The 19504-nt window shown below is 42.0% G+C and overlaps 1 protein-coding gene across 4 annotated transcripts in view; it reads left to right on the top strand.

Moving 5' to 3' along the window:
• Nucleotides 1–1868: 1868 nt before the first annotated feature.
• P4HA3 (prolyl 4-hydroxylase subunit alpha 3) overlaps nucleotides 1869–19504 on the top strand; it is a 44409-nt gene continuing 26773 nt past the window's right edge. For all 4 annotated transcript variants that reach the window (XM_066360686.1, XM_066360684.1, XM_066360685.1 and 1 more), the window contains exons 1-3: nucleotides 1869–2112; nucleotides 9571–9713; nucleotides 10783–11006. In XM_066360686.1, the coding sequence (XP_066216783.1) occupies nucleotides 1913–2112; nucleotides 9571–9713; nucleotides 10783–11006 (567 nt within the window). In that variant the 5' untranslated portion in view covers nucleotides 1869–1912. The remainder of the gene's footprint in view (nucleotides 2113–9570; nucleotides 9714–10782; nucleotides 11007–19504) is intronic.

Raw genomic sequence — 19504 nt, 5'->3', positions numbered from 1 at the left:
TTCTTTGGGCTTGTAGCATAATTCAGTTAAATTTAGATAAACCAGGAATCCTATTGTTACTGAGAGTAACTTCCCAAATTTATCTCTTGATGCAGAATTAAAACAAAATATTATAATGTAGGAAGTTCTTATTGTTGGAAGATACCCACTGAATATAACTATAAAACATGAACGTAATGCATTTAAATAGTCTCAAAAGTAAATGACAGCAGGGACATTGGAGGAGGAAGCCAGAATTTGAGGCACCACTGGTTGGCAGTGTTTCCCCTTTTTGATCCTCAGTAGTTACAACCCCAGAAGTTGGCCCCAAAGAGAGGATTGGGAAACCTGCAGGAGAAGCCCTCTAGCTCTCGCTCAGTAAGAGAGGAAGAAGACTCTTCACACTGAGGCTGAGGGACATTCCTGTCTTTGTCCTCTGTTCTCCTGCACCCCTCTTCACAGGCAATCCAGCAGTGGCAACCTCATTGGCAATGGCGGCAGTGAGGGCCTACGGCTGTCTGAAACTTTGAGTTATCTTATATATTAATCTACATACATTGAAACCATATCAAATAATGCTGTAATTTTTGTTTTTTGGCAATCCCAACAGCGTGGGGCAAACTCCCACTGATTTTTTTCTCTCTCCGTTCTTGCCACTTGGCCTCAGATGCATGCAATCATGAGAAATACACAGCAGAATAAGGTAATGGAAGCCTCAGGTTTGGGGCCAGACGATCAAAACGGGGAGCTTCGGGGGACTGGAAAGTATCAGAGAGATCACAGAGAGGAAATAGGTTCAGGAGAGCAACTCTGTAACTTCTGCCCTCACCCCTGATCTGTGCATGCCTGGATCTGATGCTGGAAAGCATATAGTGCACTTCAGTTCTGAGGTATGGTGTCCAGATCCAAGATGGGCCACTGGCTGGAGCACAACTGTGACAGTTCTGAATAGCATTGTAAAAGCTTTAAAAACTGAACTGAAACAACAACAACAAAACCCTGCACTGACATTTGAATCACATCAGAAGGCAAATCAGGATTTTTGATTTTTTTTTTTTTATTCATTTTAGAGAGGAGAGAGAAAGAGAGAGAGGGAGAGGGAGAGAGAGAGAGAAGGTGGGGAGGAGCTGGAAGCATCAACTCCCATATGAGCCTTGACTAGACAAGCCCAGGGTTTCAAACCCGCGACCTCAGCATTTCCAGGTCGACGCTTTATCCACTGCGCCACCACAGGTCAGGCCAAATCAGGATTTTTGAATCCAACTGAGTCAACTACATTCTAAAACAAATATATTACGATTTTTCATAAAATTAAAACAAAATCTAAACACTTAAAATATTCAAAATATCTAGTATTTAATCCAAAATTATTCAGTATACAAAGAACCAGGAAAATTTCAATTAGTGTAAGAAAAGGCAGTGAACAGATGTCAAGAAAGAGATGACACAAATGTTAAAATTGTTGAAGATTATTATAAAATGCTCCTAGAAGTAACACTCTTGAAATGAATGGAAAGATAGGAAGTACCACAAAGACAAGCCTTGGCTGGGAGCTAAGTTAGTTAGAATATTGGCCCGATATGCAAAGGCTGTTGGTGAATTCATCATCCCATCCATCCCCTTTCTCAGTTTCCCCAAGTGTGAAATGGGCACCGCGGAAACACCTGCCCCAGGCTGTGATTTAGTGGCGGGCGGGCGGCCCCTGGCGCTGCAGGCCGCCCTCACTCAGTGTGAGGAGCTAAGGGTCGGGCGGGTAGGAGACGTAGAAGTGAGGGGAGGTGTCAGAGCAAAGGAGTCGGGGGCCGGGCTGGGCGGGGCAGCAGGGAAGGACGAGCGGACCGGGCGGGGCCGCGGGGCGGGCCGGGACAGGAGCACCGGGCAGCCGGGCCGAGACGGGCGGGAAGTTCCGAGGGGACGCGCGCGGACGCCGGCTATGGGCTCCGTGGCACGGCTGGCGGCGCTGCTGGCGCTGCTGGCGCTCCGGGCAGGGGATCCGGCAGGAGCAGCGGCGCGCGGGGAAACTTTCTCGGCGCTGACCAGCGTGGCGCGCGCCCTGGCGCCCGAGCGCAGGCTGCTGGGACTGCTGAGGCGCTACCTGCGCGGGGAGGAGGCGCGGCTGCGGGACCTGACAAGGTGAGGGCACCGGAGGGGAAGCGACAGAAGGGCCTGAGTGGGGGAGACTGAGTCAGAGGGTGAGGCTGAGACACTGTCACCCTGCGTGGGACCTCAGACCCAGTGCCACACCGTGAGACTGAGACACTGTGGGTGTGATTCCGCTGATCCCTCTTCACCCTGTGTGTGACACCAGGACACTGTGGCATGGGATGATGGAGAAACTGAGACTGAATATGACCCCAGAGATACCCTGTCACTCAGCGTGGGGACACACACACACACACACACACACACATAGTGACACTCCAGATCCAGTGTCACCACACAGCGAAGTTGATACAACGTGGAAAACTGTGGTAAACTGACTCTGAGGCCAAATGGGACCTCACAAGGTACTGTGTCAAACTATGTGGGCCCCCAGGCTTTGTGTCACAGAAACATGGAGACAGTACCAGAGTGAGATGGAGAGAATACTGTGTGATGCTAGAGCCACATGTGTGTTGACCATGTGACCCAGTGAACTGGTGTTGAGTCAGGTTACATTCTGTGACCATGTGGGAGACTTACAATTGTATAATTGGAACTCGACACTATGGATATCATACTCTACATGTGAAAGATACTAAGTAATTGTACAAGTCACTATATGAATAAATACTTAATGTTCATAAGTTTATTCAACACATATGTTTGAGTGCCAAGCACTGTTCCAGGCACTGGGGATAAAATGGTAAACAAGACCCAACCCTGCCTTCAAGGAACTTGGAGTCTATTGTTAATCAGAGATGTCTGTGGCTCCTTTGCATTCAGTTCTCACTGCTTATAAAACTGTGAGTAATACCACTTCGAGGGCACACAGGAAGGAGGTATGTAGGAGTACACTAGTGCTGCATGAGAGAGCCATGTACAGGAGAATCAATTGGTGTGTGGAAGTGTATGTGACAGCTTTTGTTGGTTACTCTGTGGTGACTGAATGATGATTTGATTTGGAATGTGCTCCTGCTGTCCATGTGCTTGTTCTCTTACCGTTAATCTGTATTTTGGTGGCCCAGATGGAGGTGGGGGTCAGAATTCTAATACTGATGCGAGGCCTCTCAGGGAACAAGATCAGAAAACAGCCTGTTGATTAAAGCAGCTGGGCAGAGCTTCACTGTCTAATCACCATTGTGTTGTCAAAGTGGGAGGTCTTGCACAAACCTTATCTCATTTGATTCTCTGACACGCAGTGCCTTGAAGTAGGTTTTTATTACTCTTTTAATCAACTGAGAAATGTGTACTCTCTTAAAATATGAGAAAACTAAGTTTTAGTGCCTTATTCAAGATGCTAAATCTAGAAGGTAGCAAATCTTGGACTAGGACACACTTCTTTTGATTCTCTTTCCATTATGCTGTGATATTCTATTGCTGGCTTATCTGATATGACAGGACCCAGACCTGAGGTTTTATGAGCAGCCAGAGTACATAATGGTTGAGTCTGGATTCAGGAATTTAACAGACCTCTATTTGAATCCTTGGCTCTGACTTTGGGCAAGTTTCTTTACCTCTTTAAGCATTAGTTTTTTAAGTCCTTAAGATAATGATAATGATAGTACCTACTCCCATAGGGTTGTTGGAAGGATTAATACCATATAAAGGTGTTTATCATTGTGCTTGGAATATAATAATTGCTAAAAAATGTTAGATTCTTATAATTGTTATTTAAGACTGACTAGTGAAACCTGACCCCACGTTTGGCTCTAAACAGTAATTAAGACTATGAGTGCTCAGATAATAAAAAAGAATCAGCAAAATTTTAGATTCTCTTCTTAAATGATGTATGAACATTTAATTTCAGGAAGTTTACCGTAATTTGACATTTTAAAGACTGTCTGTTCTCGAGTTAGTGCTCTAAAACCTAGTGAAATGTGTGCTTTTTAAAGCAAAAAATTTTGGCAGTTGCTGCTTATTTTCTTATACTCCCAAGTCAGGTGGTTTTATGGACTTGGGCTGTCATTTCTAAGGGCCTCAGTTGATATTCTTTAGAATTTTTGATGTTGAAACTACTCCCTACCCACATTAATAAATAAAAATTATACTAATTACAGTACATATAGTTATATACTATTATAGTATATATTAGTTACACATTATAAATATAAATATAATATGTAAGTATATATAAAAATAATATACTGTATATAGTTAATCCCTAGCTATTTTTGTTGGGACAGTTTTTAAAAGCTACCAAGATTGAAAAAGTAGTGTCAGCAGAAGTTGCACTTCTGTGCTAAGAGTTAACCATTCAGAATGTCTCAGAAGAACTGAAGCAAAACTATTTCTGAATTCCAAAGAAACATATTGAATTAAAATAGCCCATGTATTGTGGTTGGATCATCTGTCCAGGCTATGTTTAATGCAGGGTTGGGTTGCAAATTTTATGTGCACATTCTTGAAGGAAAGGATCTGCTTTTCCACTCTCGGCAGCATTTGCCATTTAGGAAACCTTGAGGTTTGAATTCAGCATCCAGTTACTCAGTCTCTGAAAACCAACTATTTGCTCAGAGGCTGGGCATAGGGCCAACATTTGGATTCAAAACCAGCTTCAGATATTAGCTGATAGGTTTTTTTTTTCTTTCTGTAACAGAAAAAATGATGTATCTGAACACTGAATTGAATTATGTGCTGCAGTAAAGATCAAACCCCTACCCTAAATAGATGAACCCCATAATATAGATACAAAGTGGGCTGGCAAAGAGTGCTTTTGATCTGATTGATGACTTGGAGTAATCTTCACCTTTCTGCTTTACCTCTTTCCCTTTGTGCCTCAGTTTCCTCTGATGCCTGTTAAACATTAGTCCTCAAGCACCAGATAAGGAATCTATATATTTAATTGTGAAAAAGATGATGGAAAGAAATACTAGAAGGGTCATGCTAGGAGAGAGCTCTTCTAGACTAGGCCAGTGCTATCATTTTATAAAGGAAGAAACTGAAAGACAGTTGGGGGCTGGGTCAGGATAAGTCTCAGGTCTCCTCCCAGCTCCTCCCACCTGTCTTATAAAACCACTGCCCATTCAGCCTCAGTTGTTCCTGGGCACTTACTCTTCAGACTGGACTGAAGCCCAAGTCTCTGCTTGTAAGTTTTGTCATCTAGCAGTGGAATATCTATCTTCACTAAGTAGTTCCATATGGAGCTGAAGCAGGAAATAATGGGTAGTAAAAAAAAATCCCACACCCTGGAGACTGGTTTAGTTTCAAAACTCTAGGGTAGCCGCTCTCAAACAGCCCCGCTTGGGGATCAGAGATATCCTGGGACTTGACAGGTTTCCCATTCCCTCCCTGGGCACCCAGGCCAAGATTCTCCTTCCTTAGTTTATTCTTGAATTGAACATTTGGCTCCCTGGAAGCACCAAGAAGCAAGTCATCTACCATATTTCCCCATGTATAAGACGCTCCCATGTATAAGACTCACCTTAATTTTGGGGCCCGAAATTTGAAAAAAAAAAAGTATTACATAAAATTATTGAACTCAAGTTTTATTCATTATAAAATTCATACAACTCCTCATCACTGTCAAAACTCCCATCCGTTATTTTATCCTCATCTGTGTCTGATGATGAATCACTGTCTTCATAGATTGCCTCATCCTCAGTTCCGTCTATGGCATTTGAAATATCACAACCATTGTATAAGACACACTACTTTTTAAACCCCCAATTTTTTTAAAAAGGATGCATCTTTTACATGGGGAAATATGGTGTTTTCAGGCTCTGTTTTATAGTTTCAGGAAGCACCTTGAGAAATCTCTGCTTGAAGACATTGAAATTCCCACCATCCAACCACTGTCTCTATTCTTCACTTTCACCTCTTTCTACATTTCCATAAATTTGTATCCTTTTCAGTTTGATCACACTTATTTATTTATTTTTTTTTTGAGAAAGAGGGAGTGGGAAAGAGAGAAGCATCTTCTTGTTCCACTTAGTTGTGTACCCATTGACTGCTTCTCATCCATGCCCTGACCAGGCCCTCAGGATTGAACTGGGACCTGGGATGGACAGGGTCTTGGCAGGATAATGTTCTATCCACTGCACCACCAGCCAGGGCCACACTTATTTTTCTTTTACTTCCTTTGTTGTTATTGTATTTCTTGGAAATTAATCATTTTAAAACAAGGAGAAAATTCTTAGAGGGCAGGACTAAAACTCTAAGTCTGCCTTATTATAATTAATAATTTCAATAATATAAATCCCAGTAGTGTGTTAGAAGTGGAATAACCATAGCATATCGGAAAAGGAGACATCTTTTGCTTATATGAATATTCTTATAGGATACCTGAGATGGAGAGACATTAACTAGAAATATGGTCATTTCTGGCCCCACCATTCTGGCCCTTTCCTGCAAATGGCGGTGAGCCAGAAAGGTTGGAATTGTGCTGGAAAACCCTTCTTCTTCATTCCCCATTAGCCATCACCAGTTTCTAAATCAGGGGTCCCCAAACTTTTTACACAGGGGGCCAGTTCACTGTCCCTCAGACCGTTGGAGGGCCGGACTATAAAAAAAACTATGAACAAATCCCTACGCACACTGCACATATCTTATTTTAAAGTAAAAAAAAACAAAACAGGAACAAATACAATATTTAAAATAAAGAACAAGTAAATTTAAATCAACAAACCAACCAGTATTTCAATGGGAACTATGCTCCTCTCACTGACCACCAATGAAAGAGGTGCCCCTTCCAGAAGTGCGGTGGGGGCCGGATAAATGGCCTCAGGGGGCTGCATGCGGCCCACGGGCCGTAGTTTGGGGACCCCTGTTCTAAATGGTCTTCTCCCTAAATATCTACATTGAATCCATGCCATTCTTTGCCCCCACTGTCACTATTATGGTTCAGTCTCCTTGTTTCTTCTTTGCAGTTTTGAAATGGCCTCCTAACTGGTCTTTGTACTTCCAGTCAGTTCCACTTCTGAACCCTTCTCTCACTTTTTCACAGGTTTTTTTTTATATTTTTATTTTTATTTATTTATTTTGTGACAGAGACAGAGAGAGGGAAAGACAAGAAGGGAGAAAGATGAGAAGCATGAATCATTAGTTTTTCATTGCAACACCTTAGTTGTTCATTGATTGCTTTCTCATATGTGCCTTGACCGTGGGGCTACAGCAGACTGAGTGACCCCTTCCTCAAGCCAGCAACCTTAGGCTCAAGTTGGTGAGCCTTGCTCAAACCAGATGAGCCTGCGCTCAAGCTGGCGACCTCGGGGTCTCGAACCTCGGTCCTCTGCATCCCAGTCCGATGCTCTACCGCTGTGCCACTGCCTGGTCAGGCTTAATAGGTTTATATATGTAACCATATCATAGTGCATCCCATTCTCACTTGAAACCTTTTGGTGGCTTCTAGTTGCACTCAAGGTAAAAATCAAATTCTTCAGCAAGGTCTCTGAGGTGCTCCTCACTTCTCCAGTCTGATCTACCCATCTCCCAGTAGACCCTGTGCTTCTGTACTAAACTGCTTGTAAGTTCCCTACTATCTCTCTCTGTACCTTTGCATCCTTTGAACCGTCTCTGCCTGCCTGGAAGGAGGCCTCCCATTCGCTTGTGTTTGCATTCACCCATCAAGTCTCGGTTTATTATCTCCTCTGTGAAAGGAGAGATGATCTGCTCTGACCTGCTCTGGCTAAATCCATCACCCTCTGTCTGACTCCCCCCTTAGCCTTGTTCATAAATCTGGAGTTGCATCTGTAATGTAACTATTTTTGTTTTTATTGCCCACTAGGCTGTGAGTCTCAGAGATCAAGGTTATTTATTGTCTTATTCAAAATTTTGTTCCTAGCTCCTGGAAGAATATATTTCATTCATTCTTTCATAGAAATATGTATTAAACTTAAGCATAAAGTAATGAGAAAAAAATTACTTTCTTTTTTCTTTTTCTTTTTCTTTACAGAGACAGAGAGAGAGTCAGAGAGAGGGATAGATAGGGACAGACAGACAGGAATGGAGAGAGATGAGAAGCATCAATCATCAGTTTTTCGTTGCGACACCTTAGTTGTTCATTGATTGCTTTCTCATATGTGCCTTGACCGTGGGCCTTCAGCAGACCGAGTGACCCCTTGCTCAAGCCAGCGACCTTGGGTCCAAGCTGGTGAGCTTTGCTCAAGCCAGATGAGCCCGCTCTCAAATTGGTGACCTCAGGGTCTCAAACCTGGGTCCTCCGCATCCTAGTTCTATCCACTGCGCCACTGCCTAGTCAGGCTCTTTTTTTTTTTTAAAGTAAGAGGAGCGGAGATAGACTGGGATCCACATGGCAGCCCCAGTCTGGGAGTGATACTCAAGTCAACCAAGCTATTCTCAGAGCCTGGGCCAATGCTCAAACCAATTGAGCCACTGGCTGCAGGAGGGGAAGAGAGAGAGAAGGGGGAGAGGGAGAGGAAGAAAAGCAGATGGTCACTTCTCATGTATGCCCTGGGGATTGAACCCAGGATGACTACATGCCAGGCAGATACTCTACCCACTAAGCCAACTGGCCAAGACCAACATCTATTTTCTTGCCCATGAAAATTTTGAGCATTGGACCCTGTCCTGCCCAGCTTTCAGCATGGAGTCTGACAACTAGCAAGTAACCAGTATCAATTGACTTATTGAGTGACCAAATACATGTCAAGCCTCTGTGCCTTTGTATATATTGGTCCCTGTCAGCTCAAAAAACACTCTTCTTTCCCTGTTCTAGCTCCTTGGAAAACAATATGGTAAAGTCAGCTGAGAACAGGCTTCAGAGTCTGGCAGAGTTGGGTTCATTCCTAGCTTGTTGCTAACAGTGTGACCTTGTTTCAGTTTTCTGTCAAATGGGCATGATAAAATCTACTTTAAGGGTTGTTGGGGGAATTACACGAGACTGTGTATTTAAAGCACTGAGCAGAATGCCTAATACGTGGTAAGGGTTCAATAAATCGTAGCTATCAATTTTTAACTAATCCTTTAGGACTCAGATCAACTGGCATCTCCTCTGGGAAGTGTTTCTTTATACTTTCTAAATCGCACTTAGGTTAAATGCCCTGCCTACAAACTGCTGTAGCATTACATAGCAATATGCACATTTCTCTTATAGCATGTATCACAATTATTGCAATTAACTGAACAATGTTTTGGAGCTTCTACCAGATTCTAAGTATTGAATATAGAATGATGAAAGAAAAAAGGATTATCTGGGTTGTGAACAGCTTGAGAACTGGATCCTGTCTTGCCTTTGTGTCTCTAGCCTCACAGGATGCTTGAGGTACAGTAATTGACCAGTAGAGACTAACGCACTGAATGTACAAATGAGTAGACCTACTTTTGTTGTGTTGGTAGTTTTTGTGTGTGTGTGTGTGTGTGTGTGTGCGTGCGTTGATTGGTTAGTATATTACATGAGTCTCAAGGGGTTCAGCATTTCGTTCTTAACTACTCTTACACCGTGCCAGCCTTTCCTAGGCGTAGAGGTTGCATCATTCTAGTCCTCTCTTTCAGGTTCTACAACAAGGTGCTTTCTTTGCATGAGGATTCAGCAACCCCTGTGTCTAACCCTCTGCTCGCGTTTACTCTCATCAAACGCCTACAGTCTGACTGGAGGAATGTGGTACATAGTCTGGAGGCCAGTGAGAACATCCGAGGTAATGAGCAGGAGGGCTGGAGGGTAAAGAGAAGACTCTGTCTCCTGACTGAGTGGAAAGGAGAGAGATTCTGATGGGATGTGACGAGGGATAATGAAGTGGGTAGGTATTACTTGATCTCCCTAGCTCTAATTATTACAAAGAACTAGGTGCTTTTGTTAATATGTGTATATAATTTTACATTAGAAAGTAATGTAAAATTTCATATCCATTATCTCACTTGACTTTCACTATAGCCCTGTGAACAACAGGTTATATCATCCTGATTACACGTGTAGAAAGTGTTCTCTTCTAATAATTTCTGTTTTATTAAGTTGCCACTATAGCCCTGGCCGGTTGGCTCAGTGGTAGAGTGTCGGCCTGGTGTGCAGGAGTCCTGGGTTCGATTTCCTGCCAGGGCACACAGGAGAAGCGCCCATCTGCTTCTCCACCCCTCCCCCTTTCCTTCCTCTCTGTCTCTCTCTTCCCCTCCCGCAGACAAGGCTCCATTGGAGCAAAGTTGGCCCGGGCCCTGAGGATGGCTCTATGGCCTCTGCCTCAGGCGCTAGAATGGCTCTGGTTGCAACAGAGCAAAGCCCCAGATGGGCAGAGCATCACCCCCTGGTGGGCATGCCGGGTGGATCCCGGTCAGGCGCATGCGGGAGTCTGTCTGACTGCCTCCCCGTTTCCAACTTTAGAAAAATACAAAAAAAAAAGAGCTGCCACTATAGTGTGATCTGTAGTGATATCACGTTCCTAATTTACTGTGCTTTGTACTTGAACAAGTTTGTTGATTTATGGATTAAGAGGAAGAAGAATTGTCCCTGCAAAGGGCAAGGCGCCTGAAGACAGAAAGGGTGGGACAATGGGAGAAAGGTGTGTACCTTAGTTTATACAACAGAGCCTTTCTTCCTTATTCAGAAGGTTGGATTAAATTCTCTGTGCCAGGAACTGTGCTTGCCACTGGGAAGAAAAGCAAATCAAACATTGCCTTTGTTCAGGAACTATGGGAACAGGTGATTATGCTTGCATGTATTGAATGCTCACTGCCTGTTTTATGAATGGTAGATTGTTTTCACACCCTGTACAGCTCTGAAGGATGGTTACGAGAAGGTGGAGCAGGACCTGCCAGCCTTTGAGGACCTTGAGGGAGCAGCAAGGGCCCTGATGCGGCTGCAGGATGTATACATGCTCAATGTGAAGGGCCTGGCCCAAGGCATCTTTCAGAGAGTCACTGGCTCCACGATCACTGACCTGTATAAGCCCAGACGGCTTTTCTCCCTCACAGCCGATGACTGCTTCCAAGTTGGCAAGGTAGCAATACTCAGAGAGAGGGTGGATTGCTCAGCTCTGCTTTCTTATGGATGAAATAAGTATAACCCGATTGCTTTTGCATATTTCTAATCCTGACAGCAAACTTGTAAATGTGTTGATTATTCCCCCTTTTCAGATGAAGAAACAGGTTCAGAGAGGGTGAAGAACTTGCCCAAGTGTTCACAATTTTAAGTGGAACTAAAATTGGAACCCAGGTCTTTTAACTCCAGATCCCATACTCTTTCCATAATAGCTAAAGTGATCATGTATTTCAGACACTATTGAGAGTTGAAGGAGTGTAATTAGCCAGGACAGCAAGCATAAACTGGGACTGTCCTGGGTAAAATGGTCCTCTGGTCACCCTGGCTGTAGGGCCCTGCTGGTCGGTGAACAGCCGGGTGGAAAGGGCGGGGGTAAGGAATGGGAGATGGTGAAGTGAAGGAAGATCATGGAAACTTGTATCCTCAGTCTCTGGAATCTCTCGCATATTTCCCAGGCATTCAGAATACTAAATTAAAGTAGGTCACAAAACAGGCCATTCACTCAAACATTACCTGAGGAAACAGACTTCAGGAAACTTCCATATGAAATATTTAACTGATTTTTGAAAGTAAGTTACGAGCACACTTGAGGTCATTTTACAGTATACTCTTTGTTAGCCTTTGCCTTAAGAAGTAATGGAGTAAATCCTTTTTCATTTTGAAGATGCATATTGCAGGAACGTGAATTTTTTCCAAGTCCTGTAGTATGCATTAGCCAGTCTAAGAGTAGGCCTCATTGTCCTGGTTCCAAGTGTTGAGGATCAGTCTTCCAAATTAATGCAGAGTGAGTTGCCCTAAGCCTGTCTCTGTACCATTTTCCCTTTTCTGAGATCCTGAATGAAATCAGAGCTCAGTCATCACATTCATGGCTAATTTAAATTTAAACCTGTTCAAATAGTTCCATGTCAACATATGCTTCATTAGTGAGGCCTTTCTGTGACTAAAACCATATGTTGAAAATTCAGTAAGTCACTTCCTGACAGTCTCACTGGCAGTCTTTATTTCTGTGTATATTTACTTATTTTAAAAGGTAAAACATTTCAAATACTATAAGAAAAGTACATAAAATAATACTATAATAGGCAATTATATCTGTAATTGAGATGAGGTATACGTTCAGATTTTGCTGTATTTGTTTCAGATTATTTTTTCCAGGTTTTTACAAAAGAATTTACACTGAGCTAAATAGAGCCTCACTCCTTTTCCTTCTCACCACCCATGACTCTTCCTAATCCAGCCCATACCAGGTAGCAGGTCTCCATTGTCCTGAACCATATAGTGTGTACTCTTCTGAGTCCAGCTGCTTTCACTCAGCACATCCTAGCTGTGAAGTTCGTCCACGTTGTTGCAGTTATTAGTAGTTTATTCTTTTTTATCACTTAGTAATATTCCATTGTATGAACAGACCAAAACTGTTTATCCAGTCTCCTGTTGATGGACACTTGGATTACTTCCAGCGTAGGCTACTGTGAATAAAGCCACCATTAACTTTCTTATGTAAGTCTTTCAGTAGGAGTTTGCTTTCATTTCTCTTGGTTAAAAACCTGGGAGTGGTATTGCTGGGTCAAAGAATAAGCTTCAGTAATTATTAACACGTGGCCAAATTTGTTTCATCTGTATGTCTCCAGTTCCCTCCATCATTGATTATTTTAAAGTGGATCAGTCTTCTGTAGTATTTTCTGAAATCAATTGTCTAACTCTGCAACCCTACTATTGTGTCTGTTGACACTTGTTCATGAGCATTTATTTCCTGATATGGTTTATTATGTCTGATTGTGAGCTTATTTTTAGCAGGACTTTTTTACCCCTAAGAGAATGTTTGTGCCAAGAATTATGGAAATATTCCCACCCAGAAAGTTTTGAATTTTCTTCTTGCACTCTGGTGGTATCACTGGACTTACCTTATTTCCCCATGTATATAATATGCTCCCATGTATAAGATGCACCTTAATTTGGGGGCCCGAAATTTGAAAAAAAAATGTATTACATAAAGTTATTGAACTCAAGTTTTATTCATCATAAAATTCATACAACTCCTCATCACTGTCAAAATTCACATCCACTAGCTTGTCCTCATCTGTATCTGATGACAAATCACTGTCTTCAACAATGAGCACAAAAACAAGTGCAAAAAATGGGAAATGGCCTGACCACACGGTGGCACAGTGGATAGAGCGTCGGACTGGGATGCAGAGGACCTAGGTTCGAGACCCCGTGGTCACCAGCTTGAGCGCGGGCTCATCTGGTTTGAGCAAAAGCCCACCAGCTTGAACCCAAAGTCGCTGGCTCCAGCAAGGGGTTACTCAGTCTGCTGAAGGCCCACAGTCAAGGCACATATGAGAAAGCAATCAATGAACAACTAAGGTGTTGCAGTGCGCAATGAAAAACTAATGATTGATGCTTCTCATCTCTCTCCGTTCATATCTGTCTGACCCTGTCTATCCCTCTCTCTGACTCACTCTCTGTCTCTGTAAAAAATAAAAAATTAAAAAAAAAAAGGGAAATGTAAGTAAAAAAATCTGCAACCACTGTATAAGATGCACCCTGTTTTTAGACCCCAAATTTTTCCAAATAAGTGCATCTTATACATGGGGAAATATGGTAGGTCCCCCCCCATTACATCCCATGACTTATTTTATAATTGGAAATTTGTACCTTTGACCAACTGCCTACCTCCTGCCTCTGTCAACCAATTTATTCTATGGCCTTGGAATTTTTAAAATTTAATTTAATTATTATTATTATTTGTATTTTTCTGAAGTCAGAGGCAGGGAGGCAGGGAGACAGAGAGACAGACTTCCTCATGCACCAGACCAGGATCCATCCGGCATGCCCAGCAGGGGGTGATGCTCTGCCCATCTAGGGCATTGCTCCATTGCAACCAGAGCCATTCTAGTGCCTGAGGCAGAGGCCATGGAGCCATCCTCAGTGCCCGGGCCAACTTTGCTCCAATGGAGCCTTGGCTGCGGGAGGGGAAGAGAGAATCAGAAAGATAGGAGAGGGGGAAGGGTGGAGAAGCAGATGGGTACTTCTCCTGTGTGCCTGGCTGGGAATCAAACCCGGGACCTCCACATGCCAGGCCGATACTCTACCACTGAACTAGCGGACCAGGGCCTTGGGGTTTTTTTTATTTGTTTTAGATTTCACATATAAGTGAGATCATATGGGTTTGTCTTTCTCTGTCTGATTTTACTTAGCTTAATGACCTGAAGGTTCATCCATGTTATTGCAAATGGAAAGATTTCATTCTTTTTATGGCTGAATAAGATTCCATTGTATGCGTGTAATATATATATAATTTTCTTTATTTATTTATCCATTGTCATTGATGAACACAATGGATTGTGTTTCCACATTATGTTGTTTCCATATCTTGGCTATTATAAATAATGCTGCAATGAACATGGAGGTACATACAGTGTGTCCATAAAGTCATGGTGCACTTTTGACCAGTCACAGGAAAGCAACAAAATCTGCACCAAATAAAAGGAAAACTCTCCCAGTTTCATACCTATTCAGTGCAGTTCAATGTGGGCTCACGCACAGATTTTTTAGGGCTCCTTAGATAGCTATCCTATATAGCCTCTACAGACTCGTCACTGACTGATGGCCTACCAGAACGGGTTTCTCCACCAAACTGCGGGTTTCCTTCAACTGCTTATCCCACTGAGTAATGTTATTCCTATGTGGTGGTGCTTCGTTATAAATGTGCCGATATTCACATTGCACTTTGGTCACAGATTTGAATTTAGTGAGCCACAGAACACACTGAACTTTCCTCTGTACCGTCTACATCTCGACTGGCATGGCTGTGGGCTGCTCCGCTGTATACACGGTGTTACGTCATCAATTGCACATGTGCACATGCTGCCACATCATCCTACAGAAACTGGGAGGGTTTTCCTTTTGTTTGGTGCAGATTTTACATTTCTATCGTCTTTTGTTGCTTTCCTGTGACCGGTCAAAAGTGCACCATGACTTTACGGACACACTGTATATGTCTTTTTGAATTAGTGTTTTCATTTTCTTTGAATAAATACACAGGAGTGAAATTGCTGGATCTAATTGTAGTTAAATTTTTAATTTTTTGTAGAACCTCCATACTGTTTTCTACAATGGCTGTACCAATTTACATTCCCACCAACAGGACACAAGGGTTCCCTTTCCTCCACATCCTCACCAACACTGTTATTTTTTGTCTTTTGACAGTAGCCATTCTAATAGGTGTGAGGTGGTTTTAATATCTCATGGTGGTTTTCATTTGCCATGGCCTTAGATCTATTTTTATATTGATTTATTGGCCTGAGGTTTTCTTAACTGTATGAATAATGAAAATTTACTCCCTAAACTCATATGAAACATAGGCTTAAGGTTGTGAATATTCTAAGGCAGGAGTCGGGAACCTATGGCTCGTGAGCCAGATGTGGCTCTTTTGATGGCTGTATCTGGCTCACCGACAAATCTTTAATAAAAAAATAATGTGAAAAATATAAAACATTCTCATGTATTACAATCCATTCATTTCCTACCGCTCATGTTCATGGTTGCGGGTGGCTAGAGCCAATCACAGCTGTCCTCCGGGACAACACCAAATTTTTATTGAATGATGCGTACACGGGTCGTTGTATGGCTCTCACGGAATTACATTTTAAAATATGTGGCGTTCATGGCTCTCAGCCAAAAAGGTTCCCGACCCCTGTTCTACAGGGACATTTTATTTCCCTAAATAGAGCCCAGACAGAAACAAACCAACTTTCTTGTCTCCTATGACAGTGGGTAGATATTTTTCTGGTGTACTCTTTTTTTTTTTAAGATGTAGGTTTTCATAGATTTCAGTTTTATGAATGTGTATTAATTCCAATTCCTAGATTTGGGGAGGTCTAAGAAAGGCTCATCTATCTTCAGGTGGGCATTACAACTTAAGGTCACTAAATACCTAGGTTACTAAGACCCATCCTAGACAGCTTCAGCATGTCCTCATAAGTTTATTGTTTGGAATTTCAGCGTCTTTTTCTGTTTCTGGAACCTGAGTATTTTCCATTTTTTCTTTTGTTTCCCTTTAAAATATACAATAAAATGCTTATTATGTTTTATTCAAAATTTCTAAGCCTTTGTGTTTGGAAGAATTCCAATGATCTCAATCTGCCATATTGCTGGGACTTGAAGTTTCGCATGGAAGTCTAATTACATAAATTGTTAACTTAGTTCACTTATTTTTTATTATCATTCTTCAACTCAACCTTGTTACACACAGGAGACCTGAGGACCAGAGAGAGAACACACCAGGTAAAGGGCAGACCTGGGGTATTAATTATCTTACATTTAGGCTGCAGAGTCACCGTATTTCTACAGTCTGCCGTCTTTCTGCCTGTCTGGAAGTTATAGCTGAATTTGATCATTTTGTATGAGTCCTTCTGTAGGGCCAGTAGTCCCGGCTGTCATGGCCACACACATGCAGGTTATCAATGGATTTGGGCAGATGGTAAAGAAACAGTGGAGCCAAGAAATGGTGGGCCATTCCTTTATTAAAGTCTCGTACCCGCTGGTGAGCAAACACACAGGGAAAAAACACTTCCCTTTCACTCAGGGCTCCCAAAGGCACTGCCACATTCTCCAGTTCCACAATCAGGAAAATCTTCTCTTATTTCTCTTAGAATCAAGGCCCCACCAGTCTCAGCGGAGCTCGCAAAAGCCCCCTCACCTCTGTTTCCCATCTCCTTCCAACTTTCTGCACAAACTCTGCAAACATGGCTTCCTCCCTTCCCTTTTCAATACTTCCTGGTGTGAAAACTTCTCCTCCAGCAAACATTAGCAAGACAATAGCCCCTCCCAAGCAGGAAGGTAATTTGAAATTTCACAGATGACATACCTAGCGCTGCCCAGTGCCATTTTTTAACACTAAAAGTGAGCAAACTCAAAAAATACAAATTTTACACTCATTTGCCCAACACCTTCCAAGTCTGTACTTTACAATTACATGCTGTCTCCAGTATCAGTTTCCAGGAAATTCCACCCTCCGTTCTGGTATTCTAGTTAACAGTAAGAGATTAGGAGGCAGGAGCTATGTCTAGTATGTTATAAAGTACCACACCCCAGATTCTGAAAGGCACTGTACCTCACTTCATCGAGTCCACGTAGAGACACCCAGTCCAGATGAATTTTGAAGAATTTTACTAGAGGAGGAAATTTTAAATATGCTGGCCGCATATGGCTGACACGGGGCATCTGCAGGCCCAAATCATGCAGTCCCAGAAATAGTTCCCGGGCTGCTTATATACCCCTGATCACACATGGGCAGGGGAGAGCATGATGTCAGGGTACAACTGGCAACATTTGTTTAGGGGATACACAGAAACATTAAGACTTTCAAGGTAACACAATCAAAGATGTTTACAAATCTTTCAGGGTTCATCTTCCCTCACTAGCCTAGGGGTATTTTACCCTCAAGATTCCAGGGAGGGGGAGGAGCTACAATCAATGCAAGGTGGTATGTAAATTCTGCCTCCTTTTGAAAGAGAAGAAGTTTCTAGGTTAACCTTTATTTTAGATTTGAAACTGAATGACCCATTGTTCTTACAAGCCAGAAACTTCTACATTCTTCTCGCTCCCTTCCCTAAATAAGGGATGGGACAGGAAAGCCTGAAAGGAAACCCTGACCTTTCCTTCCAGAATATCAATATCAATTTTCAGCTTTTTGGTACCTTACAACATCCCCACTGGTTCTATTTCCTAAGTCAAATCCTTGACTTAATTTACTGAAGAGTATGAGGCTGTTGTGTAGGGATATTAAATTATAACATGTAACAGATATTTAACAGACAGGAACAAACCTTGCTATAAAATTGATTAAACATGGGCCTGACCAGGCGGTGGTGCAGTGGATAGAGCGTCAGACTGGGATGTGGAGGACCCATGTTCAAGACCCCGAGGTCGCCAGCTTAAGTGCGGGTTCATCTGGTTTGAGCAAAGCTCACCAGCTTGGACCCAAGGTCGCTGGCTCATGCAAGGGGTTACTTGGTCTGCTATAGCCCCACGGTCGAGGCACATATGAGAAAGCAATCAATGAACAACTAAAGTGCCACAATGAAAAACTGATGATTGATGCTTCTCATCTCTCTCCATTTCTGTCTGTCTGTCCCTATCTATCCCTCTTTCTGTCTCTGTAAAAACAAACAAACAAACAAAAAAAAAAGAAAAAAAATTGATTAAACATGGTACAAGACAATATTAAAATAAGAGGACTAATCGCCATAGACAATAGGATTGTTAGGTAGGGTGACTAATTAAACATTCTTTGAAAACTGGTTTTCTGACTATTCAAATTCTTTGTTTCTCTGTACAAACCTCCTACAACCTGTACAAACCTTCTGCAACTTACATAAACCTTCAACTTTCATGAACTTTCTTATCCAGAAATAACTGGCTTTCATAACAACTTGCTTTCTCCTTTTTCTTTCAAAAGTATTTTCATACCTTATACCTTCAAAACCATACAATTCCTTTCTAGTTAGAACTCTTGATTTTAATAATCTTAACCTTTAGTGACAATTAAGTTGGCTTTTGTTTTATCCTAGTTTCCCTTTTCCCAGAGTCTGATAAAAAGAAGTCCTTAGTGAGTTTTTCATACATTCGCTGTACGTAGACCAACCAGCTTCTGGTTTGTGGTTGGAGTAGGGCACGCCGTTTTTCTACCTTAGCAGCAGTGGGAGTGGTCAGGATCATGGTGTGTGGACCTGTCCACGTGAAAGTCAGTCCTTTGGTGATATACTGCTGGAAGCTCCTCTTGACAGTCTTTGAACAGTTTGCTGAGTAACCTGTAAATCCTGCAATTACTTAGGGAAAGGGTGGTTACATTTCTTTTATTATTTGATTCATGTATTTTACTTGCCTGGACCTTTTGGTACCTGTGGGCACAATGTACTTCAAATTAGTTTCTAATTAATACTAGAATGGGCAAGCTAACCTGGAAAGAATTTATGTAGCAATTTCCTAACAATTGTCTATTTTATTAAAGTCTATTTTAAATGTTTACTTGGGGAAATTCCTTTTTCCCTGTTTTTTCTATAATTTCCTTATTTTGCTTAGTATTCACTTGGGCATAAACTAAACATTCAGATATTATGCCTTCTGTAATAGATTCTAAGTCTGGCTTTTCTAATCATTCCTTTCCTGTTGGCCAAATCTTTTTCTAATTGGTTTTGAATATACCTTTAGCAATAAGGGTCCTAAGACCCCACTGGTTCTGGGTGGCATCTATTCATTTGAATTACTATGTTCCAATTTTGAGGCAGACTGGAAAAATATATAATTAACAATAAAATTCAAATAGCTAATGTTAACAAATATTATAAGTGTCTTAATACAATAAAATGACTAAAGCCTACTAGATTATTAAACAAAAATAAAATTCTAATATAACAGGATTCAAAATAAAATTCTTACAGCCACAAATGTTCT

Source organism: Saccopteryx leptura, chromosome 1 (assembly GCF_036850995.1).
Source record: "Saccopteryx leptura isolate mSacLep1 chromosome 1, mSacLep1_pri_phased_curated, whole genome shotgun sequence".
NCBI classification, from domain to species: Eukaryota; Metazoa; Chordata; class Mammalia; order Chiroptera; family Emballonuridae; genus Saccopteryx; species Saccopteryx leptura.
This window is presented reverse-complemented; position numbering and strand designations above follow the sequence as displayed.